This window comes from Notolabrus celidotus, chromosome 2 (genome assembly GCF_009762535.1).
Source record: "Notolabrus celidotus isolate fNotCel1 chromosome 2, fNotCel1.pri, whole genome shotgun sequence".
NCBI lineage: Eukaryota > Metazoa > Chordata > Actinopteri > Labriformes > Labridae > Notolabrus > Notolabrus celidotus.
Window position 1 is genome coordinate 33,974,194 of NC_048273.1, and position 26,885 is coordinate 34,001,078.

Genomic DNA, 26,885 nt, shown 5'->3' on the forward strand with positions numbered 1-26,885 from the left:
GCATCAGCGGCAGGGGCGAGGAGAAATAGTTGCAGCAGGAAGCCATAATCATGTGCTGCGCTCCTCCTGCACGCTGCCATTACCACGCCCCCAGCTCTCCTCTCTGCACAGCCACCCGTGTCGCTCTGATGAATTGATTGACACCATTTTCCATCTTCCGGTGCTGTCAGAGAAAGAGAGAGAGCCACACAGGGAGGCCTGCTGCTCCTCTGACACTCCAGCAGTAGCAGTGTGGTCACCTCTGAAGGGTCTCCACTGGGAAATGGAAATATAGAGAATAACACAGCAATGGCCTCACTTAACCTCAATTTCAGCATTAATAACGCTAGCTGAGGACAAAACCATGCAAATACTTGCGATTGAACGACTGCTTTTTCCTCCAAAGCATGTTTGCTATACATGCTTGAAATTAAGTAGATTGGATCAATAGTAAACCAATTCACACCTTACACCTCCCAGAAACATGAAAGATTCTAATAGTGTGTGCCAAAAGTAAGAAATCTGCTTTCCCACTGCAGCCTCACAGCTCAATAACACGTCTGGCCTCGTTACGCTTATCACAATGACAACTAAATAAGCACAATTAGCAGCCACCCAGGCATCCTCACTGCTGCTAATTTCATTCCCCAAATTATCCTGCAGATCCCGAATGTTAAACGCAACGATTCTTCATCAAATAACGCAGGATAATCACACTGATCGCAGACGAAGAGGAGGGTTAAAGCAGCACACTGACTTCAGAGAGAGCTCTTTTTTTACAGGATCAAACTCATTTCTGCACCAGAGAGGTGTTTTAGTCTATTGTTGTTGACTCATTTTTTAATGGGAAGGTTAAAAGTTCATTTTGCTGCTTTGTTTTGATGGTCAGGGGTAAATGCAACACTTTCTCAATCCTGACAACTTAAAACAAACGTTACCATGCAACCACCAGACATAGCGTGCAATAAAGCAAATGTACACACGTACAAATGTGAGCGGTTTCTTCACTCTTTCTCAGCCTGTTTTAATTTGACACCTTGAGCTGGGGTAACTAGGTGGGGAGCGAGGAGCCGCAGAGGAATTCATTAGGCGCGCCACTGCAGGGTCCTGGCTCGGAGCGTTAATGACATTGGAGGATAGGGAAACAGCAGAGACGCAAAATGAAATAAACATGAGGACTGTCAGTTCTGACAGCACCAGCAAAGGGGACAGAGTCATTCAGGCCGGAGACCTCCAGCCCAGAAGATCAGACCAGACGGGTTACCGACCAAAACAATATTAGTAGGGGGACACAATCATCCTCACTAGGCACTTACATTCACGTTGACAGACATTGTGTGTGTGTACGTGTGGCTTTATTAATGTGTGTGTGGTTGTGTGTGGCGGCATTGATCTTTCAGAGCTTCACTCTTCATATCATTAAAAATATCCATCACTTGGCGCTCCTGCAGCATTCAGATACACGGCTGCAATTAAATTATTAATGTCACAGCCCCCCTTCCACCCCTCTACACAAACACCCACACACACATTTTGACACACACACAACCTCCCGATACAAGCTGTGCTCTTAATGTGGCTGCTGAAAGACATTAAATATACAGCAATCTCTGTCTGGCTTCAGCGTGGATCAATTTAGATGACTACTAAAATAACACAGTGGGAGAAAATAGGGATGCTAGCCACAGAGTCTGAAGACACAAAAGCAAGAGAAGAAGAAGGTACATTAGTCATTTGGCTTTCACTACTTGATATAATGTCTTTGACTAAAAATGTCATGCAGTGACAGGTAGAACAGCAGCAAAATATGGCAAATTTGCTTCAAAATTGAGGAAACTGTTGCATCTATCTCTGCGCTGCTTTCTCTCTTTGCCTTTTTGTTTTTATGCAACTGACTGTATAAAAATATGGACAACACACCTCCATCTCCTCCCGTTATACAAAAGCGACGCCAAAATACTGCCATGACGGGTGCTAACATCTCATACTAGTGACATATTTTGAGGCCAAGAAAGAACCAGATCTTGCAGGTGTAACGGCAGGATCCAGCTAACTAAAGCACACATTTAACCTACAAATGAAATGGTCAGTACAGTCCACAGCAGAACAGGTTCTTATTGATTTAAAGCAGAAACTCACTGTTGAAGAAAGTTCAAAGACTCTTATGCTAGTGTTGTAACGTTTTCTCTCTTTGTTCCTCCTCTACTCTGCTGTAAAGAAGCTGCAGCATTTTGTGATGTCGGATCCCCTTTTTCTTTTTAAATAACTTCCTGACTTGCAGTTAAACTATAGCATGATGAGAACTTACTGCTCTGAGAGGTTTAAGAAAAAACAGTTTGTGATTTAATAGTAAAACTAAATTTCCTAAGGAGGCTGGCTTTATAATTTACTGTTAAAAGTCACCAGGGGGAGCTAGATATTTTTTGGCCTCACTTATAGGCAGCTGTTATACTGTCCATGCTTGTAGACAGTCACTGATTTATCCCTTTTGTAAAACTGGCTTTGGGATTTTACACCTTCTTTTGTCTTCATTTCACCTTAAAGGTTATGTTCAACGCTCAATCTCACCACCAATTTTAGTTATCCTCTGTCACGCTGCATAAATATGGTGTTACATCTCATGAGTTTCTGTGCTAGCTGCTACAGACAAAGCATTGCTTTAAGTAGGGCCCGAATCGCTGAATTGGCCAAATAAAAACTAGAATCTACTGTTAAACGCAGAATATCGTGGAAATTGACATAATGTGACTGAAATGCTGTCATCACGAGGAGAAGGAACGTTTGTCTGCATCTCCTCACAAACACTCACCCGCCCCCTCCCCAAATAAACAACATGTCGAAGCGGCCACCAGAAACGCAGGCTAAGTCTGCAAAAAAAACATGAAACTCATCTCTTACTCCAACATAAAGAGCTGAAAAGTTCCCAAAGGACCTCTATGTGTCAGGTTACATGCTTTTTTGCAAATTCTGCCAACATACTGTTGACTGGAAACGTAACAATACATGTGATGACCACTTGTCGTCCAAAAGCCATGTGAAAAACAGAGAAAAACAATAAGTGCTATAAGCACTTTGTACCTATAACACTGATTGGTACATTGTTATGTTATTATGTTTTGATTTGAAGTACTGGGCAAAATTTTCCAATGATGTATTGCATCAATAAATTTCAGGATTTTTGCATTTCATTAATGGACATTTTATTCACTGACACAAAAAGCACACTATTTGGTGGTAAAAAATAAGTGTAAAGGGTAAAAAACTGAATTCTAAACAATTAAAATGGAAAAGACGGAATTTAGAAAAAAATAAAAAGGATTTCGTAGGGCCATATTTAAGCTTAGCTTTTGAACTCAGCATGGTGCAGCTTTCTTTACTTCTATAACTTCTAACTCTGTTATGTATGTATTTTTGGGTTTTGCTCCACTACAGTACAAGTATAGCATGTCAAATATGTCTGCCTGAAGATACTTTGCCAATGCTACTTCAACGTAAAAGGGAGACGGTGTTGGATTCATAAGATCTCACATCTTTTCATTTGCAATGACCAATAACAACCAAGCAATAAAATTCCCTGCCTCAGAAATCAGAACAGATGTTTTTCTGCTACAGCCCCGCTTGGTTTGGTAACCCCCATTTGGCTAATGTTAGCAAACATTAGCTAGAAGTTGCTTTGTATTGGTACTGCTGCATTAGGTCACTCACCTTATGACTGGCATTTTGCTTTCACTGTGAGGCAAATTCACAAAATACTGTAAATCTACACAACCATACGCTGAAATACTTGATTAATATTGTGTGGATCTGTCTCCATATGGTTTCTGGGACTGTAGCTTGGCTCAGTGCTTGTGTCTGTACCCATACAAAAAAAATGCAACTGTTGTATCATTTAATTGCTTTTTTATATAAGCCTGACAATATCAGAGGAAGTTCTCAGGGGAAAAAGTTTACAAGTCAATGTGAATTCCTCATGAAATCCCAGACTCCTGAGTCCTTGGAGCTGAAGCACTGCAGTCAGAAAATAATGTGTCAGATTCCTCCATGGCTGCTTTTGTACAATTAGAGAAAGAGTGTTGTCAGCTAAAAGACGTGGACTCTATACAAAGAAACAACAATGCAAACAAAGGAACAAGTAATTCTTCCCAAGCGCATGCGAGTATGGTCTGTGTTAGTGCGGCCTCTTCATGAGAGCCTTTCATCCCGGTTCCTCAAAGGACACAATAAAGCTGTCAGTCAGTGTGTCAGTCAGTCAGGATGCAGCCCCCAGTCTGTGATGCTCTTGGACTGGGACAGTCTCCTCTGGTGGATGCTCCATATCTGACATGAGCACTCTCACGCTGATGGAGCTTGGGTCTCCTGCGATATGGCGGCTGTGAATGGGTGGCAGAGATGACCCTTCTTTCCAAGTTGCTCAGCTTCAACTATGTGGCTCGGTCGCAGCCGGCATCTGCCTGGACGAAGCATGACGAGGAGGAGGGGTGGCTCACATTCTGACACCTGTCTCTCCCAGGACGAGCCCGCCTTAGTGACGTGGGAGTCCGGGTTTGCTGTCGGGACAGGCCCGAGACAGGAATGACAGGGCCGCTGACAAGGGCCAGGCTGCACGCTGGGAGCAACACTGCAGTCCAACACAAACAAGACTTCTGCCCTGTTCACTGGGCCGCCAGTGAGACCCGCAGCTGGCAGCTGAGAAGCCTCAGTCAGCGAGCACCGAGAGCAACACTGTGAGCCACTGGCTTCCCAACAATGCTAATCACTGTTGCATGGCTGGATCTTAAAAACACGCAAAGTCTACTGCAGATTTTTCTGCATCTTAGTTGCAAAAGACTCTTTGCTTCCAAGACTTCAAACTCAGCTCTCTCCCCTGAGCTTCTTCTGTTCATTATGTCAGCTCCGCTCAGCACACTCATATTTCTGAACCCCATTCCAAAGCAGACACCTCTAATTGTTATCAGGTCTGTGTAGAGACAGTCTCTGATAAAAACTCCCCCGAGCTGATGAGGCATCTTACAAATAGCATCAGAACCCAACACGATATGGATATGTAGGTTCCTCAGAGGCAGAGGAGGCATCATCAGTGCAACTCTCCTCGCTTTATGACCACAGTTAGAACAATATGACAAATTGGCCCAGTTTCCCTTTTAATTAATCATGCCTTGGTGACAGCTACCTGTGCCACACATCATCATTAGTCAAGAGGAGAGCAAGCCCCAGCTACATGTGATAAGAGAGGAGGATACACCTCATCAACTCATTTCCTCCATTTATTTTTACAGAAATGAAGCAATCACAGAAGGAATCATGTCCCCTGTATCTTCTAAAGTTCAGGTTAGTGGATTCACTTCGTTTCACAGAAGTCTTTAGAACATGCGTATCAGCAACATATAAACTGTGATACGCAAGTGTCTAGGCATACATGACCCTATGCTGTAAACAATGGAGATATCATTGCAGTTCAGCTCATACAGAGCACATGTGGATAGGAAAGAGAAGTGGAAGAAAAATAGTTCTCAGTTGCAAAGATTTTTAAATTTTTCAGTTCATGGAAGCATGAAAATGTCCATTACACAATTAAAAACAAATAGCTATGTATCCAAAACACACGCACGATGTGCATAAACAAATAATGGGTAATAATTAATGAGCAGGACTGCTGGAAGGCGTGATTTAAGTTTTTATGATTATTCTTCTACAGAAGTGTTTGAGCTAGTCTAGTCTAACCTCAAGTTTATTAGTAACCTGCTCAATAGCCTAGGTGGTTGTCAGACAATGCAATGAGATTTCCAGCTGGCAGAAGTTACTGCGTAACATTAGCATAACAAAAAACGGGTACAAAGTGACCTAGAATTAATAACTTGAAATGATCTTTGAATAAAGCTATTTCACTCATATCACAGGATCTAAATGACCTTTCTTCAAGTTCCTGTATTGAATCAGTTCAATTATGTGGACAACCATCTGTGTGCGTCCCTTTAGCTCCTCTCACAACAAAAGCATGAATTTAATTAAAGGGCGACACACTGTCCACAGAATGCTCCATAGAAACGCACATGTGTGACAACAAAAGTCATTGTTCCAGTCCCTCACTGAGAGCTGATGCTGCCTCTCAGGACTCAGGAGAGCCTGCAGATGATTGACAGCTCCATCTTTATAGAGGCCATACAACAAAAAGGCAGACAAGGAGAGAGGCCATCCCCGCCCACACTGCTGAATGTGTGAATCAATGAAATCAAAAAATGGAAAATAAACCATCTCAGAGAGAAATGAGGGAGAAACGATGCCTCTCAGATACACCGATTCTAATTGGATTCGCGGTTTATCACTGTCAGCTCAGGTTTTACCTTCCATGAAGACATTTTAACAGCTATCCATATGTTGTTTAATGTAAAGTATTTGGTCTTATCTTACTCATAAAGGATAATTAGAAGCTTCATGGTGCAATAAACACCTTGTTACATCCAGGATCTTGTATCCTGGGTTAACTGTTGTGCTTTTCTCCAAAGGAGGGGTATGTGAGGTGAGTCAGACTGCGTGCATGTGTAAGGAGGGTTGATGGATATCATCTTTAACATGAAAAAAGCAGGTAGGGTAATAGCCTTCCTGAACTCACACCAATAAATGTTCCACAGCCTGTGCTGACATAGTTAAAAATGAAGAGAAATGTAGCGATGTAAAATTCTCTACAAGCTGTTAATATTTCATGAGAAGCCGTTCTGACACTGTCAGTGTATACCTAATTTGTATGGCATGCAAGGAGAGAGGAAGGGAAGAAAAAGGGAGGAGAGAGGGTGGTTAGAAGGGGGAGAGATGGAGGAAGATGGAGAATAAAAGTGGAATAGTGTCTCCAAAACGGCTCCAGCGTGTGCCGAGCTGGCTGACAAGGAATTTTTTGGAAGTCAGCATAGTACAAAGAACATTTGAAATGGCCCATTTAACAGCACTGTACTCCACTCCCTGCCGATGCCACCATTTGCATACTTCATATGAGATGAAGATGGATGGTGAAAATCAATGTCACTGAGACGAGCGTTTTATCAAGGTTACGCTATCCTCCAAACTCCTAAAACCTCTTTATCTCATCTCTGTTGTCGGAATATTAACTTATCAACACAATCTCTTTACAGCAGGCGCAGGAGCATCAGGCATTCATCAGCCGGGATAACAACGACAGGACAGCCAGCTGGATTATAGAACTGAAGATTATTCTGATTATCAGTTTTCAACTGTATTAATGAAATTGTTGTTTTTGTTTTTTTTAAGACCAGATTGTTTAAAAGCTAATCTTGCATCAGCCTGTTGAGTATTATTAATACATGGCTATCAAGGACTGACAAATCTAGTACCTGTGATAACTAAATAATAATCATAATCTATCTGTCAGAATTGAATCACTCAGACAGTCAGGGCTTAACTGAACCTGATATTAAAATGTCTAACCATGGATGTGCATGTTTGGTCGACTCAATGATTAAATGCTCACCCTCATTGGTCAGCAACAAAATAGTAGTCGCTCAAAATAAGTGTTAACATTCGTATTATTGTAGGCCAGAAGTGTTGATCACATGTGTATCTAAGCTGTAGCTCCACAACTCCACAGAGGAGCTTTAAGTAATACAGTAGGCTAATACTGTTACATGTGAGCTACAGTTAACTGCTTAGATACAAGTGAATCTTAGAAACTGAACTTCATAATTTAAAGGTGTTGTTTTTGAATTGCAGTTCATTTCATAATTATGATGCCATGATTAGTTATTTTTCGGTGTAATTAAAACATATAAAATATAAAATGTCTCATCAGTTCTTATTCTATTTGAGTCATACTTTGTTGCACCAGCGGACACTTAGAGGAGTGTTTTTGTTTATCTGTTTGGATGAAGCAGCCACACCCAATAAGATAAGTTGTTGCAGGTCCAGTCCTTGCTCAGTAGTCTGCAGTCTAGGTATAGTGAAACATCTTCGTGACTCCTGTTGCTGTCCGGCTACAGAATCCTTCCCTTCGTCTGCATGATTAGCTCCTGGTTCCTCATTAGCTTCTAGAGGTGAGGACTGAACTTCCATTTCAAGCCTTTGTGCCTCCCACCTTTACCTCAGTCCACTAGTCATAAAAATGTCATGGCAGCTATAGAGCACACAGGCCACGCTGAGATCTAACAGGAATCACACGCCCTGTGCCAAACCCAGCAGGGCAGATATATACGGCCAGTGGTTACAGCTTGGAGGTCGGTAAGGAGTCTCTGCGTGTGACTTTCCACATGCTCACCCTTTCCAACTTCCTGACATCAGCCTGAAAGTGACTTCAACCAAGAGCACATCCTCCGTTTACTCTGCTGGTGTAATGTTGCACCGCAGAGAGAAAATGACAGACCATTTATAAAACAGGAAGAGGAGCTAACTACAGTAAGCATAAGCTATTTCTGGAGGAGGATGTCTGCAAATAACAAAGAGCTGTCAAACTGGTACAGGTCCAGAGTGAATAGAAATCACAAAAAAATGAATAAAAGGCTCTGTCGATGCAGAAAAACTCTAAGTTATGTGATCCCACCTGCTGTGACCCCTGCTGCTCCTGCAGACGATCACACTCTGCGCTTTAAGTTCCCCACCATGTCGCTGGTGTCGAAGCTGGGAAGGCATCCAAAACCACAATGCATTTCTGCTATGGAACATTTGTTTCCTTTCAGGGGGGGGGATAGGGCCCCACAACATGCTCCTACATTTCTCTGTGCTGCCACATTGCATGACAGTTTATTTTGGGACGTGCAGGTTGGCACCTGAGACAAAGCTGACAAAGCACCGGGTGTCACTTCAATGAGGCCAGTTGGTGCCGTGACAATGCCTCTGGCCATGCAAAGCTACGAGATGGACAACATAGCGCTGAATATTTTGGCAAAGCAGGAAAAGAGGCATCAGCTGTTTGCACATTTTCATCTTCAGAGAGGAACAAAGCAAACATGCAAACTCTAAAAACCAAGAAGGGATTCCACCTCAGATTACAAGACAGGAATTAAATCTGAAACTGCTGTGACTGACTGCTCGCCAGTTCAGGGTGTTTCCCTGGCTTCACCCCAATGCATGCTGGGAATTGATCCAGCACATCCAGCTCCCTAAATAGTAACAAGTGGGTAATACAATAGCTGGATGAAGAGAATCTGAAAGTATGCAAGCTAAATCTAAGAATTTATGATGTATTCTTGTTACAAAAAATACTGATTAACACATGAGCAAAGATATGGTCTGCTACCCCAAAAAGTGACAAAAACATTCAAATGAATTCATCTTCAACTGGAAGTGTTGGGTTCATTCACAGAGCCTCAGTTGTGTCATTGCAGTGAGTTTAGGTTACTGTAAGCAGGAGCATTTTACAGTCAGCACCGCTACATGATTCCTGTTAAAGTCGTCAGTTCAGCACGGCTCCCTACTTTCTGAATCGTGTGTAAGTGAAGAGAACAACAAAAGGCTTATTTGCTGAACAGACTGACTGAGCCGTATATGAACACCCTGAACTACAAAACAACAGCATGACCTGCTGCCTTTATACACTCTGAATTTTAACTTTGAACTAACTATTTCAGATTTTAAATTTAACATTTACCCCACATCTGAACAGTCATCACATTTTAGAAATACAGTGACAGCCTTTGTCAGAACATTATCCTGTCAGATAAATCAGTACCAGAGCAATTATCAGAAAATTTGTGAGGAAATCGTCCTAAAAATAAAATCTAATGTGCTCTGTTTTTGGTGACAGATTACGATGATGGGTGAAATTGGAGGAAACATGTCATCACTCAATGAACAAAAGCTTAAGGGTTTCTGAAATTAAGAAAAGTTAGCATTCTTGAGCCAAATATAGCATTTATTGGTGCATATAAAACAGTATCACTTCACCTTCTGGGATAAATAAGCAATGGGGCCTGATGTTGTGATGTGGAGAGAAATGCCTGAAAATGTCCATTTTTAAAAAACATTGTGTATCGCAGGATTTCATAGGATAAAATAAATTCTTAATAATCACTAATGCATGTGTTCTAACAATGCACGAACATACGTGTGTTGTTACAAGGGCTGATTTTGTAAGTTTCTATTCATCTAGTTACAGAAAAACTGTCATAGTATCAATAAACTCACCATAAACATTATGTGTGACGTTTAAACATTTTTTTTTCAAATACTGTTGATAGTGGGTTCTGCATTAATGATTCTGCCCCTGTAATATACAGAATAGCTTAACTGCAGGTGTACTATGAGCAAAGAAATTTGCATGTTCCAGTTAATTGTTTTTTGCATTTACATTTTTGATTAAAATCTGCACAGCATTGCAAAATATCGTATCGCAATCCTCAAGTATATTTCTCCTTGATTGCATCTCAGCTCATAATTAGTCTGAAATGCTGGTATCCTTATATCGCACTCATAGTTAATGTGACTCAATGATGCAGTCCTTATTTTCTAAAGGCACAGTGTGATCTTCATTTACTGTGCATTAAAAGTTACAGATATACACACTGTTTAATTGCAGGCATATTTCTCAATAAGTGTCCCTCTTAGCATGTTTTTATTGAGCTGGTGGAATGACAATGAGATGCAGTAGCAGTAGAACTGGGACCTGCATTAGCTCGGCCAATTATGAGTCTTCACAGGACGCTTAATGTTGCTCTGTGAGGCAGAAAAAGAGTCAGCAGATCTGAGGATGTCTCCACAGCAGGTCACAGAAATATAAAGAATATTTATGTCACTGAAAATGTAGCTCCATAGAGGAAGACTCATGTGATATCTTTGTCTTAAAAGCAGCACCTTGGAGTTCAGTTTCCCAGATGTGGGTATTTTTAAATGCTTTCAGAAAATGAAGTGTTGTATGAATACTCTCCACACATGCGTATCCTGTTTCTCATAATGCAGAGGACACTGAGTGCAGATAAGATTACAGAGTGAATTGACTGCTCTGAAAACACACAAACAAAACCCTGCATGCACAAATTTATACATACCCACACACACTCACACTCTCTCACTTGTACTGTAAAGTGACAGAGCAACTGCTTTGCTGTGTTAAATATCAGATGCAAATGAAAAGAGAAAATCTATCATGACTCTAATGTGGCCTGATAGGAGGGGGCGCACTCTCCTCAGAGGAGCCGTGCGGTGTGAGGAGGGTGATGTATGGAGGAGCTGGATGAGAGGTGAAAAGCGTAGCGAGACGGACGAAGGGAGGGGTGGATTGCTGGGAGGGAAGGGAGGAGGGGGGGCACACAGTCCTGCCAGACTCCTGAGAGCCCAGGGCAAAAGTGGAATAAATGTTGATTAGTGTTGATTTTGTCCAACGAGCACCCGGCAACTGACAGTGGGACTAAGCTGCAGCGAAAGGGAACCATTAATCTTGGTCTGGTTTAAGTAGTGTATATTAATTTGTGTCATTTCCACTACGTGAAGAGAGGCCTCTCTCTCTCTCTCTCTCCCTCTCTCCTTTCTTTCTCCCTCCCTCCAGTGTTTGAAAGCTGTGGCAGCCAAGCTTCTTTCATAGTGAACATACAGTCGAGCCTGGAGGTGGCGTCTGCAAGTAGCAGCGGGGGAAAGTGGAGGAAATGAGATTCCAAACACTACATTATAGAAAATGAACTCCTGGGGGGTTGGTATGGCAACCACATTCAAATGTGCCATTGCATGTTCAATTTAACGTGCATAACAAATTTGCAGACTTGATTAAATTCGTAACATATTAAGGAGGCCGGTGTAAAAAAAGGCAGACCAAACCTGGAGGGAGTGAGATTGCAAAGAGAGCCGTGAACGAGGTAAATGGCAGAACAGTGATATTTAGGCAGAGCGTAGGGCGCAGGAGTCGACATTCAGGTAAAAGATGGAGCCTCACGCTCTTTTACAAGTCGACTTGGATCTTGCCTTCAGTCTGTAATCTCCACACTTGCAGGGGTGCTCGGAGCTTAATGTAATTTTTCTACAAAATGCATCCAGTGGGCTTCAGGGAAGAGGAAAAAAAAGCATGCATCAGTTCAGGAAATTCTGAAAAAATACATCAGTTAAAAATAGAGAAACAAGATAATCCTGCTTCTTTTCACAAGGATGAGGCTATACGATGGAGGAGAAACTTCTTGATAAAAATAGATCACTTCCTTGTTCGTGTGATGTCAGTGTTAATTAACAAATGGCAGCACAGTAAGATTCTTATAATTAAGCTCCTTAATATGATTAACATGTATCAATTAGGCCACTGACAATTTGCATAATGTATAATGTAAGCACATTGTTCTATACTGTAATGGTATTAACACACCATTTACGATGCCGTCACTCACAGATGATTCTGTAATCATGTTTCTGCATCAAACACAGTAAAAAGTCAGCACATGCCTGATGCCGCTTAATCACAACACAGTTTTTTCCCTCGTTGTTTTCAGCAGAATCTCTCTCTCTCTCTCTCTCTCTCTCTCTCTCTCTCTCTCTCTCTCTCTCTCAGTGGATGATTAAGCAGAGAGATTGGGGAAACAGCTGTGGTGGCGAGCTTGGCATTTCTCTCTACCCCTGAATGCTGCTGTATCAGCATCAAGGAGGAAGGATAAGAGAGAGACAAAAGCTGCTGCACGAATCAGAGTCTTCGCTGTGTCCAACGGGAGACAGCAGGAGAGGAACAGCCCGCTGTGACACGACATTCACCAACAGAGCAGACCTCTACATCACCTCGAAATACAAAGATGCTAGCATTTGATTTCACTATCTGCATGGCCTTTCAGATTATACAGTTGTTTTCATTGTGGTAGTTTGCATGTTTGCCCGGATGTAAATGAGCTGCTAGCTAACGGGAGTACAAAAGCTTTCAAATGTGCACTGTTCCTGAAAAAATGGGCAAAAAACACATTATACATTAATTAATTAAGTTTCTAATTATCTCTGACTTTGTTCAAAAATATGACTGCTAGTGTCAAAGTTAATGTCATCAAATGTTTTGTTCAGTCAAGAGCAACAGTCAGTCATTTAATGAATTTGTTAATTAACAATAAGTTTTTAATTTATGAAAATTACCAACGATAATAGTCATTTGTAGAGCAAAATGAATGCTCCGTCATTTCTTCAATAGTTCCAATAAAGGGACATTTCCTGCTGCTCTTTGTTTGATATCTGAGCAAACTGACTCCAGATAAGTTTTGGATAGTTAGCTGTACATTTCATTAAGTTACTTTGGGCTCTAGAATAAAGGCATCATCAGTTTTCTCTGTTTATTATGTGGTAGAGAGCACTTAACTAATACATTAACTGAAAGAAGACAAAAGAAAGATTAAGTGACAGTTAAAATGTGTTTTAATTGCAAACCTAATCCAACAAATGTCTCAAAACAAAAAAATAATGACTCTAATCAAATTATTGGCAGATAACTTTCTGCAAAAAGAGTCGTGAATTAAACTTGTAATTGTTTTCTAGAGTGCAGTATATCTGAAATCGTACCTGATCACCGTGAAGGCTGCTTCAAAGTGTTTAGATGATGACGTGAGAGCTGATCTGACTTTAGCCTCTGTAATACAAATAGGCAGATGCCAAGACTCTGAATGGGCTGACAAGTCAATGTAGTGTGAGCTTCCATGCACCTTCCATAATCAGACCTCTGGCTCATTTCATCCTGTCAAACACTCCTCGGCTGCCCTCTGTAAAACACCCTATTTTCACCCTTCAAAAAATAACATTACATCACTCTACTAGTCATTTTTATAAATGGAGGATCCCCAAGGCTTGAAACCGAACACTACACAAACACGGGCCACAAGAAAGCTGGCCTTTTGTTGAGGTTGAGAGGAAAAAAATTAAACAGCAAGTCAGAGCAGCACATTTAGTGAGCAGCTCAGTCAAGGAGTGGTTTTGTTTGACACTGCTGGAGATTTATGATGTTGGTGAAGTGTTTACAGAGGTCAAGGCGGCTCATTTTCCAAATCAGTTTGTCAAGCATTTGCTTATCTAAAGAGGTCTTTTCATCAATCATACAAAACCTGATGCTGAAGACCGGGGAGAAAAAGTCCACCTTAGAAATATCAGTAGTTTTGCTAAGGCTGCATACAGAAAGCACAAGCTTGGATTAAGTTGTTTCATATTTTTACTATCTCTATCTTTACACTCCTTAAACTCAGTTAGTGCAAGGATAAGGTTTCATGAGCCAATAGCAGAGGAGTCAGATTATTTGGATTTATTTTTGGAAAGTGTCTGCGAGAACCTCTGAGCACCCTGCTGTTGCTGGGACGAACGCTAACACAGACAAAAACCTGCTGTTTTTGGCTTTATTCCATGAATCAGACTCATTTAATAATATAATTAATATTCTTTCCAGATTTAATGCTTCATCTCCTCTTGGGAATGTGCTGTAATACACAGACACACAGAGAATCCTGCACAGGGTCTGAAAAGCTGCATTCCTTTGAAGTAAAAAAGACAACCCAAATATGACTGGAATGAAACGGGGTAAAGACGAAGCCGATGCCTTTCAAAAAGAAAAGTTTAAATTGAGTGTTCCTTCCTCATCCTTTCCTCCCGGGTGTCGCTGCACCGTTGTGATTGTTTATACTGCACATTATTTCTGTTGACCATCCCTCACTTCATCCCAGTAAAAATACACAGAGTGGGTCAGAAGTTCAGGCCTTAGATCAACACTGGCATTGTGTCCTGCAGGTGCTGTCAGCCTCCGCGGGGACAGCCGGGGATGGAAAATATACACACAAGCAAACAGCAGCTCAGTGGATACACACACAGCCTCTGCACTCAGAGGGGACAAAGTTACAGCGGCTCCAGCAGCTTTTAAAGTAGCTGAGGCTGTTTAAGTCGGACACTCTACATACACTCAGTCTGAAATATTTAAAGGAGGAAATGGAACATACGGCCCCGTCAACAAAAAGAGGACACGGGAACACCAGTTTCATTTTTAAAATACTGAAATAATAAAACAAAGCATTTCCTCCAAAGACAAAAAAAAAATCTACACTGACTCTCCTCACAAACTGTTAATGTGACTAATAAGTCGTAAACCATTTAAACAAATATCTATCCCTACTCTTTAAGCCTTTGCTCACAGCCCTATTGTATTTTAATCAGAGAAGAAAACATTGACACACTTTCACACAACACCAACATCAAAACCACAAATATCCATGTTCCAGCAAATCCCCAACAATTAAAATTAAAAGACAAAAGGACTTTTCTTTGCACTGACCGTCACAATCAGGATTCAACTTTTTCTCAAACTATAAATTAGGATGTAACAAAATGAAACCAAGAAATCTACAAAAAGTACACAAACAAAATCTTTGATTTTAGTCTGCTGTCAGGAATTTTAACTGATGCATTCATTTCATTTTTTTAAAGGAGGACAAACCACGAGATGGACCAATCACCAGGGTCTTTTCTAGAAATGTTAGCTCTCTTTGTATTTTTACACAGCACAGTACTGACATGCTTGGCAAAGCAGTAAACCAAGCAATACTAAGAAAGTCACAAAAGGAGTGTTTCACCAGAGGCAGGGAATATCAGAACACCTGAGCAGGGGAGAAATGTTGTATTCAAAGTATTAAGAACTGATTTTAAAGTCACTGTTTCGTGTTACTAAAGTAAAGTAAACGCATTTAGACTGAGACTTTTTACCTCGTGTGTGAGTAAAGTAAGGTTCTTGGAGCGTCTCTGATCACAGAAACAGATGTTTGTAACATTATTTTACACTCTGTGTTGTCTTCACTCTTTAAGTGACAACACTGTGGAGGTGTTCCGACTGATGAAGGTGAAACGGTGTTAAGAGCATGAGTATACTTGACCGCAATGATGATGAATGATACGTCAACAAGGCAACAAGTGGAAAATATGCAAAGTCGACTTAAGTTTGTTTATAGTTAATAAGCGAACTGTGTGATATTAAATGGAATTAAACTTCATGTTTATTTTATCTTAGAAATAAATGGAAATTGTCATCTGTATTCTAATGTGAAGTGTTTTCACTTTTACTGTCATAGCTAACAGGAATACTAAAGACAAGCACCAGATCTCCTGTGTAAACCTCTGTGAGCTGCACCTTGTATTTATAGGTTGCCAGCTGAAAGAGAGAAGAATGGGTGTGCAGACAGGAAGAGGTCCAAGTTACTTTGTACTCTCAGCAGAGCCGAACTTTGGATGAACTCCGAGAAGCGCCAGGGAGTGAAACACTGTGCATAACTGTGTCACTCCCCCCTCCAAAAAACCTACCAAGACAACAAAAAAAGCCGAGGGAGCCAGCAGGCTTCAAAAGGCCCTCCGCTCCCTCCTGAGGCTGTGGCCGATTCAAGATAAACTGCCGGTGCTGCTGGGTAGGCAGCGAGGTGAACTTCAATGAAAACATCCATGAAAGCACCAGGCGAGGGTGGGATCACACACGAGAAACAACATAAACACACACCAGTTGACGCAGCCACAAAGGTCAAGTATGAGCAAGTGCAACTTTGGGAACAATGAAAACAAAATCTTCTTCACCCTCCATCCCTCCATTTGATTTCATGCACTAATGAGTGTGAAAGCACTGCCTCTCGCTGCTTTGGCAACTCAATATCTCCACATCTCTACGTTTTGAGGAGTCCTGAAGAAGCACATCAGTCTAAAGTCAGGGAAATAAAAAAAGATGAGATGCACGCTATCAGTCTGAAGTGCACTGAATTCTATCTGTGCCAATTTCAGAAATGTCACGGGGAAAATGATTTGGAAACATGACTTACGCCTCCTGTGTTACGTTATTTTCTCTCCTAGCAATTATTCTGCTGACATGCTTTCTCACAACCGCTTTAATAGAGAGACACAATACAGAATAGAAAGAGACGTATTCACCACGCTTGACAGTTAACTCACAAGGGGAGACGTCAATGTGCTTGTGACAATTTTAGCTCCAAACTCTCTATTATTCCACAATAGCATCAAAAAAAAAGCTCATTCATATTTTGACACGATAATTGATAAGGAGTGCTCAAGGTAATTGTCCACAGTTCCTATTGTGAAAGAGTTAAAACGCTACAGGAGGAAACACATGTCTTACATGTCAGTGAAATTTATATGCTGAATTGTGTTGTGACTGAATATCCAACATCAGGTTCTCCTATGTGACTTTAGTGTGCGAATAGCAAATTAGCCTTTGATGATAAAATAGTCCGAACAGAGCCTCTTTGTGTTTGTGTTTGTGTGTGTGTGTGTGTGTGTGTGTGTGTGTGTGTGTGGTATGTGTGTGTGTGTTTTTTTTATGTGTGTGTGTGTTCTAGCTACATGCAGTATTAGTGAAAAAGGCTCTGTGCAGTGCAGTGTGTTCAGTTCACCTGGTTAAGAGTGTGCCTTGCAGACTTGTGCTCACTAAGTGCAGAATTAAAATGCACATACCTGTTTTTTCTTTGATTTCACACAAGACGTTAAACAGAGCTGGCTTCATTCTGTGACAGTTCAGTGCGTGTTTCCTGCAACACAAAAAGTAGCTTTTAGAGGAAACTCCAGGAACATGAATAATAATGTCCAAAAAAATAAACAGTGTCTTTTTTTTAAACAGTTAGCACACCATTTCTCCCTTCAGGCTGTTTATAATTTTTATCTTAAATTTGAAAGTAAAATGATAAAAAAAAAAAAGTGACTATTTGATACCCTATCACCTGTATATGTAAGCTACATATGTGCAACAGATTTATTGTTCCCTAAACACAAAGCTTTAACTTTGATACTGTAATTATAGATAATGATTGATAATTTTAACAACTATTAAAACTGAAATATTTGAAAAACTTAACAAAACAAAAATCTTTTAGCAGTCATTTTCAGCTTCAGTGAATTTAAAGTGGATTCCACAAGATAGATGGAGTGTTGAATTATGTATCAGGAGTAAAAATAGAAGAGAAAAGTTGTATTACTGTCGCTCATCGCGCTCAAAACAAGCTTGGAGCCACTTTAAGGACAGGCTGGAGTGTTACTCAGTAATTATGTGTCAAATTTGAGGAATTTTATCTGCTTTGGTTTGTTGTAATAAATGTACCTAAACTGCATTTGTAAAATGCCTGAAAAGACAGTAAGTGGGCGACACGTTTGCATGTCACAGAAATAATTCCCACATACACACACTTTTATTTTCTCTTTACGGAGCGCGCTGCTGTCTGTGCACAGACTCTGCAGCATGCCATCGCTGTTTTCTACTGTTTCTCTCGGCTTAAGCACATGGCAGTGTAATGCCACTACACTTACACTTTCCTGTACTGTGAGCTTTGTGGTAAATTTAAAGACAATTTAAACATTTTGAAAAATTTCTTTCTCCTTCTTTTTCTATTTTTTTCTCCTCTTGTTGCCGCCGCCCCCTCCTCGGGAAGAACAGGCTGGTTCGGAGCATATCTTTACCTGGCTTGGGCTTCGTCCAGACTTTGATCCGTGATGGTCATAATTTGCTGTAAAATGTCTCCAATGTCCTGTTTTCTCCCATCGCCGTCAGTTCCTCCGTTGCCTTCCTGCATGTGCTGCGGCAGGCCGGGGTGCCCTGCCATGCCTACCCCCGTGTGAGAGTGCATCAACCTCGGCTGCTCGTCCATCTCTGCTGCTCTCTATCTAATTCTGTGTGGCGCTCTCGCTGCTGAAATCCTGCAAAAATACATAAAAAGGAAAAAAAGAGGGGAAAAATCCCAGTGGTGCTTTAATGTTTGCGCCGTGCACCGATTTTTTTTTCCTTGCAAAGGCTTTCTCAGGCGAACTGAAGTGTGGATCGGTGGTAGAAAGCGGAGATACGAGCCCTCCTGCTCTCTCTGGCTGTCTCTCCCTCTCTCTCTCTCTCAGCTGGTCGGAGCTGAATGTGAAATCTGATCTGAACTGCTGCTGCTGCCTTCACAGGAGTAGGCTGTGCGTAAAAAGAGATAGGCTGCTGGTTCCTTCTACTACTAACAAGAACTAGGACCCGTGTTCTTGTAATATGGCGCAGTGATCCAAAACCCCCTCTTCCTACAAAAAAAGTGTCTGAGAGAAATAAGAGGAGTGGATTTATCTCACTCACTCCATCCTCTTGCTTTTGTCATGTACAGTACAGGCTGGGCAGGCAGGCAGGCAGCAGCAACACAGCAAAGAGCATGAGAGTGAGACTCCGCCTACGCGATATGATTGGGAATATAAGACCATTTAGCCCCACCTTGAGGTGCCTCTCATGAAACGTCGATCATTGGACTGTAAAGGTGGGATGCAGAGGAGAAGCTGCTGCCTTACAAGCAAGGAGATGGTACAGAGTGGCAACATGGTGATGAATAGAGCCTCAACTCCAAATAAATAATAGAGGCTGACACAAGAGGTCTGCTTTAGTCTCCCCCTCTGACCTCGGCATGAGCCCCCACTGCCTCTGTGGGAGAGCATTTCATTCTCACTCTGTGCCAAGATATAAGGTGCACTAATCAAAACTATTGGCTGACCCTTTCATTTGTTGGACAGATAATGTGATAGAAGATTTATGAGTGGAAAAATCCATCCACTGATGAGACACCTTATGGAAAGCACCTTTTAGATATGAATATTTCACTTTCATAGGAACCTAAAGTCAAACATGTTTTTTTGTGGTTGCAGTAGGCAGTGGAACATCGACTTTGTTCATTCATTTTCAGGTATGTTGCAGGGCTCCGCTTGGCTGACTTTGGCAGGGTCCTCCTAATGTAAGGCGGTGACCCATGTTGCGCAGCCAAGCAGCAAGGCCCGAGTGTGTCTGGCCAGGCTGAAAAGTGCCCTTCAGGCCCAGTGCTGCTGCCTCACTGCCGCCGCTGCTCCCCACCACCACTGAGAGCCATTCAGGGGGAGAGGAGGTGGAGGAGAGGGAGGAGGGGCAAAAAAATAAAGCTTCAGTGTGGATCGGAGCTGAGCAGATCATCAGCCTGGATGTACTGTATATGTGACACATATAATAAGGAATGTATGTAAATGATGAAGAGTGCCCTCCTTTGAGACTGTGAGCTGCTTAAAATGAAACTAGAGCTAAACAGTATGTTGAAAGCTACCTTTGGCCTTTCCCCTTATTTATTAATCAATATTGACTTATGAATTTTTATACAATGTCCATATGGACCATACAAACCAATGTACTTAAAAAACAAACAGTTTGAAATCATTGTAAGCTTGGTTTTTAAATGATCTCTCTCTAAAACACTGGAGGTGCACTGTCACGTTTTTTGTAAATGAATCGAGTATGGATACAATTTGTGATACAATTTGTGACATTCCCTGACAACTCTTTTTGTGTACTCCGTCTTATTAATGTGTTGAATCCACTTTATATGGCTTGAAAAAATTTTTTTTGATCATGTTTATAAATTAAGTTAGTATCAGTGTTTACCTCCAGGACTCTTTCTCTTCTCCACAGTTGACGTGATGATGCATTTTTTGAAAACTTGGCGGGACTGTGAACTGTATCACCCCTGTGGTTGAGCACATGAAGAAAAATATCCAGGGACTTGTTTAGGACAACACCAGTCCAGACAAAAAACTGCAGTTCCTCAAGTGTCCTCTTGAGACAGGCTCCAAAAGCCAAGGAGACCAGTTAACAGCCAGGTTTAAAGATCCTTTTTAACAGTAAAATGAAGCATGTTTACAGCTTGGTTTAAAAAATACTTTAAGCTCTGTATAACACATTTCTATATTCATACCTACTGTGTTCAGGGAGTGAACTCTGTTAATAACTCTGTTTTGAAGATACAATGGCTGAGTTATGTATGCATTTGCATAATTAGGGGGATGACTGATTTGACTGACAGGTAGGCACGTTGTACCGGTTTGCCAGAAGACTTAAAAGTCCACCTCAACTTCCAAAAGTTATGTCAAATTTGACGACCGCCATTGATAGGCTTCAACTCCCCAAACTAATGGGTGACGTCATAATTGTTAAAATTATCTGACTAGCTTACTAGCGTACAGAAGATTCTGTTCATGAGCAATGACAACACTGGTAAAGTCCAGGCTGATATATAAGCAGGGTAAGCCATCAAATTATGCTATTCTGTTCTGACACATCACAAAATAATCAAAACTGTTCTAGCAGGTACTTTCAAGAAGAGAAGTTGCATAACAAGGACTTTTTTATAAAACTGTAAGACTGTTAAAGCTCCTGGGAGTAAGTTTCTGTTTGCGTCAATTTTGGCACCCCCGGGGTTCAAAGTGATACATCTTATGTCTATTGATCTTGTCCTGTACATGTGTAAGAAATGTTCTCGGATGAAAAACCTAAATTTTAACAACCTAATGTGTTACTCACATTAAATATTTGCAGTGGAAAATGTTAAAAAGGCTGTTTCTTCAGACTTCTACAATACAGGACATGTCAGCCTTGTGTGTTGTGGTCGGTCATAAATAGGCATCACTACTACCATCAAACTGTTTCATAACCAGCTTAAATCTCCTGACAGGAGCTTTAAATCTTGAACTAAGTTTGTGTTTTCTAATTAACCCTTGTATTATCCTTGGGGTCAGTTGGACCCCATTCAATGTTTAATGTCTCTAAATTGATGACTTACATCATTTCTTTGGTTTCATGTTTCATGACTTTTCCTATTTTAATGGGGACAACTGTGAAAACATAAAATTAAAATGTTATGTTCCAATTTCCTGAGAAAAAAAATGACGCATCGGTGTGCCTTGGGGTCAATTTGACCCAGGCTGTTTTAGCTGTATATCACATAAGAAATATCAACATTTTACACACAATTGTTTTGGTTGTTTTGGATGATATTGAGGTCCCTATAACCAAGGACACTTCTGCATGTGACTGCAGGAGCTGGGATCGAACCACAAACCTTTATATTGAGATATAATATTTTCAGCCACCATGTCTCTAAAGACATTCAATGATGTGTCCTGTGTCATACGGTTTGATAACATAGAAACAAGGCAGGGCCGACGAGCGCATGACAAACTCACAGCAGTTTGATGTTCTGTTTTAAAAATAAAGTCCTTCTAAATGCTTTAAATTGTGTTTACGGTTGAAATATGTTTCATTTAAAGGGCTAGTTAGGTAGTCAACAAAGAAACAAAGTACCTGACACATAAACCTGGGTAACAATCAGTTTCTGGAGGATTCAATTGCTGGAGTCAAATTGTCCCAATTGACCCCAATGATAAAAGATGTTACTAAAATTGAGGGTAACAGGAGGGTTAAAAAGTTATAAAACTTGGCACTCTATTTTAAAGCACATGTCACTGCATCACTTACGAAAGGTGATGCCTTGTCATGTTTTTATATGAGACCACTGCAGAAAACACAAAAGTCACTCTGTTATCTTATGAAGGCAGTTTTACAGTAAAACATTACCTGATTGGTATTAAACTGTTTAAAAATCAGCAGCCCGCTGACTTTTATTCTTTGATTTTTAAAACATATGACTGGGATTCACCCATTGGAATTCCTCTGTACAACTATTAGCATATTTGAATTTGAGGTGCAGTGGCACTGACATCTCACACTGTCTTCCTAAGCCTCAGGTGGAGCTGCAGAGCCATCCTGGAGCTGGGTACTCTTCCCGTAGGAGCTCCCAGGAAGCACTGGCTATGTAAATTGGGAGCAGAATATGTATGATGGATAATGGTAAGTGTGGTAAGTTTCTCTGCCATCTGCTCAGTAGTAGAATAATGAGAATACCTGAGGGGGTCTCTGTTACACCAACATCCATATGATTCCCCAACATCTGCTAAGCTACGTTAGCAGGGCATTTAGGAATCTAAATATATGCTGATACTTTGAGGCTACATGGAAAGGCAAACAAATCACAGAGGGTGCAGTGATCTTTCTCCATTCATGCACAGACTGATCAGTCACTCACTAGTGATAAAACAGACAATGCTTGCAGATGTCTTGTAATATGCTTAATTTGCAACAGAGACCTGAGCTATATATTATAAAGCAAGGTGCTGAATATGTAAATTTCATATGGCAGAGTACCACATAGTCTAGTTCTTAGTACAAGTGGGACTCTGTGATACTGTCACAGTTATTAAAAGTAACAAAGGCAGACTCTACCAGCAGTGGCAAATATAACACCCAGGTGTGGGACAGAACAGCAGCAGACACACTGCATATCCTTCAGGACACTGTTACCGTGCAAAGGACAAAACCTGCGGGAAAATAAACTCATTTATGAAACCATTGAGTTTTTATGAAAACTCAGGCGTCTGGCTATTCTTTTTCTATCCTATAAATATGTAGTCAACTTTTTTAAAGGTTGTCCCAAATAAGGTCAGACTATGTCATATTATAGCAAAAGCATTCCATGAATATGAAGAAGTAATTCTTACTTCTGCAATATATATATTTTTTTTCATTTAGCCTTTTTCTCATTTGGTTTGTTTTTTTCATCAAAATAATTAATATGTTTCCAAATTTTTGTATGCACTCAGGGGGCAAAAGGTCAGATGCACCATGACAGGTTTGAAGTCCAGTATAAGGCAGTTAAGCCCCATTGAAACTCATTGTTTTGGGTTTCTTATTTCTGATTAGAATCCATTTTTAAATCAAAATCGTTGGGTTGATCTCAAACTAAATCTTTTTTTTACTAGCAACATAATTTTGCTTTGTTAACAGATTCAATAAAAGCAGCACAAGCACAATCTACAAACTCTTGACCCTGGTTGGGATGAATCACAAAAAAATCTGGTGTGTTTTGAGGTTCAAGACACTTAAAGGTGACATATCACGCTTTTTTCATCAATATATATTGGTCTAAGAGGTCCCCAAAACATGTCTTTAAAGTTTATGCTCAAAAAAACACTTTGAAATCAGATTTTGGCATGCCTGAAAAGTCCTCTTCTTCATTCCTCATCAGAACACTCTGTTTTCCCTCTGACCACGCCCCCTCCGGAAGTGGATGTGCCTCGGGTGTCCAGCACGTTGATCTAATGTTTACATGTTGGCTGAATATACACGGCTGCTCAGAGATCACGTTTCTTCAACCCTCTGAATCTGATCCTGACGGAGAGGCGCCTGTAGCAGGACCTTTCTGAAGGATTGGTCACAGATTTAGTGTTTCTTGTTGTTTTATTTATCAGTATGTAGACGTGTGTCTTGGTACACAGCTACGAACATGTAGCTATGTGGCTATGCTAACTAGCGCTAGCACTTATCCATGATAAATAAAAATCATCCACTAGATCTTCAAATCTGCAGACGTGGGGAGTAAAACCGACCTCTACCAGAAAGGCAGCGGGACCTTTTATGAAGGATTGGTCACAGATTTAGTGTTTCTTGTTGTTTTATTTGTCAGTATGTCGACGTGTGTCTTGGTACACAGCTACAGCTACAGCTACAGCTACAGCTACAGCTACAGCTACAGCTACAGCTACAGCTACAGCTACGAACATGTAGCTATGTGGCTATGCTAATTAGCGCTAGCACTTATCTATGATAAATAAAAATCATCCACTAGATCTTCAAATCTGCAGACGTGGGGAGTAAAACCGACCTTTGTGTTTATTAAGACAGCCTACAACTAGCATGCCTCCCTCCTAAGCTCCTTGTTAGCACACATTTGTGCAGGTAATGAAAAACGGAGGAGGGATTCAGTATTATTTTATACAGTCTATGGGCTGAACAAGCTCCGAGCTCTGACTCCGTGACAGACCGGATATTGTTGTTACGTAACAAAAACACGGAAGACTGAAACGACTCGTTTCACACACATTTATAGAAAGGTGGAGAAATCAGAACAGGGGCAGAATGGATTTTTTTCATTCTCGGGGGGTTTGTAGACATGCCAGGGACACATATTTCAGGTAAAGAACCATTAAAAAGTCAATTTTGCATGATATGTCACCTTTAAGTCAGCCAGAGTGAAGCCTCTGTGTAACTTAGTATTTACAGTGAAACTGAGACTCACCAGAAACAAATGAACATGGGCTACTCCAAGATGTATGGAACCAACAAGTGAGGGGGCTAACTTTGCAGACATATGGAGCAAGTTTCACTTTGCTTTTGATCTGACCACACAATCAATTCTCAACTTGTTAATTGGACTGTAAACAATGCAGCGCAAGGGAAAGTGAGCCTTGGCTGGAAGTTTTTTAACCACTGGCTAAACTGGAAATACTAAGAAGCAAAACTATGGTTCCTAGAGGCATATTGTCATCAGATGATAGCCAATTGGTTTCAAGATTGGCCCCATCATCGATCTGATTGTACACTTCTTGGTTTTTCTGTTCTACATGCAAACTGGTTTAGAAGGTGGAGGCAATGCAAGTGAAGCGTATTTGACAGCTAAAAACACCAGCAGGAGATTAACCTATGTCATTTACTTCCAAGAATAATAGTTAAATAACTTTCTGTTGACTAAACCAGTCACTTGAAAGGACAACAGCCAGAGTCCTGTAGATCTGCTTACAAGAGTTCTGCTGCTCCCTCAACCAGACATCAATGGACAATTTCACTGATGAGGAATCAGAAAGCCAACATATTATATCATCTTTATGATTGATTGGTATTATTTTATAGAGCAGGTTTCCCCCTGTCACTTTACATGTGACAGAAAGAGCGATGGCAGGTATCAGAGTCACTTTAGCGTCCATCATGACAGAGGGACTAAGTGGGACTATCTCTGCAGATAGCATACTGATTATAGCTGGTTGTCAATTATGTAGTTATACAGGCATCATACACAGATGCCTGAATAAACCTTTGTACATTTGAATTAAATGATTGCCAATAAAAGATTAAAAGACAGTATATATAGTGTGGAGGAAGTGTTCAAGTGAAGTCTTGCAGAGGTGCCTTAATCCTGCACTTTTCCCTAGCCAGTCGACAGTGGATGTACCTGTTGCACAAATAAGTCTGATTATACAGAACTTTATGAAATAATAACCCCACTTCTCACTTTACTTATCATCTCTGATTTTTTTCTACTAATCACTTTGAGGTCTCTGTTGCTCATTTCAGGTCTACAGCAGGATGTTGTTTTCCCTGAATAATGATCTCATTTTGAGTAGAACACAATAAAGTCAGGTGTGCTTTGGGGTCTGGCTTCCTTGAGATGGAAAAGCTGTTACCATGGCTACCTGTCAATCAGGATAGCAGCAGTAGGTTTTTTTTCAGCCTCTTCTTCACATATGGACACTTGTGATTCCAAAGATATCAACGGTGAGAATGCAAAATGCAATGCTTCAAAACAATCCACAGATCAATGTATAATCCAAAAATAGCAATCAACTTCCTCTACACAGTCCAAGATGATAACCTACTTCAATTCAATTCAGTTCAATTCAATTTGCTTTATTGGCATGAACAAAGACATGTTGTTGCCAAAGCACATAAAATTCATACACATACATTACATTACATATATATTCATTACATATTATATTCATTACATATTATATATATTACATATTTTAAACACAACCTACTTTCTGTTTGTTCTCTACATTATGATTTAAGATAGTTGTCCAGTCTGTTTATGTGTGTATACATTACCAGTTTGGACACACCTTCTCATTTAATTTGGTTTTTATTTATTTTAATTATTTTCAACATTGTAGATTAATACTGAAGACATCTAAACTATGAAATAATCTGGTTTTACCATAATCTGGATTACAACAGTAGTCAAATAGGGCTATCCATTGTGTACTAACCCTACCTCTGAACAACACAACTGATGGTCTCAAACACATTAAGAAGGCAAGTCATTCTACAAATGAACTCTTGACAAGGCTCATGTTAATTAGAAACCATTCCAGGAGACCACTTCATGAAGCAGACTGAGAGAATACCAAGAGTGTGCAGCAAAGCAGTAATGACGGAAAAAGGGGGCTACTTTACAGAATCTAAAATATAAAACATATTCTGCTTTGTTTAACACTTTTTTAAAAATGTAATAATTCCATATATGTTCTTTCATAGTTTTGATGTCTTCAGTAATAATCTACAGTGTTTCAAATGATTA

At 40.5% G+C, this 26,885-nt stretch overlaps 1 protein-coding gene across 3 annotated transcripts in view; it reads right to left on the reverse strand.

The window, feature by feature from the left end:
* Positions 1–19,048, reverse strand: part of pbx1b (pre-B-cell leukemia homeobox 1b) — a 59,230-nt gene extending 40,182 nt beyond the window's left edge. For all 3 annotated transcript variants that reach the window (XM_034678127.1, XM_034678135.1, XM_034678117.1), the window contains exons 1-2: positions 18,343–19,048; positions 17,347–17,420 (exon numbers count right to left, since the gene is read on the reverse strand). In XM_034678127.1, coding sequence (XP_034534018.1) covers positions 17,347–17,420; positions 18,343–18,530 — 262 coding nt within the window. In that variant the 5' untranslated portion in view covers positions 18,531–19,048. The remainder of the gene's footprint in view (positions 1–17,346; positions 17,421–18,342) is intronic.
* Positions 19,049–26,885: the final 7,837 nt, after the last annotated feature.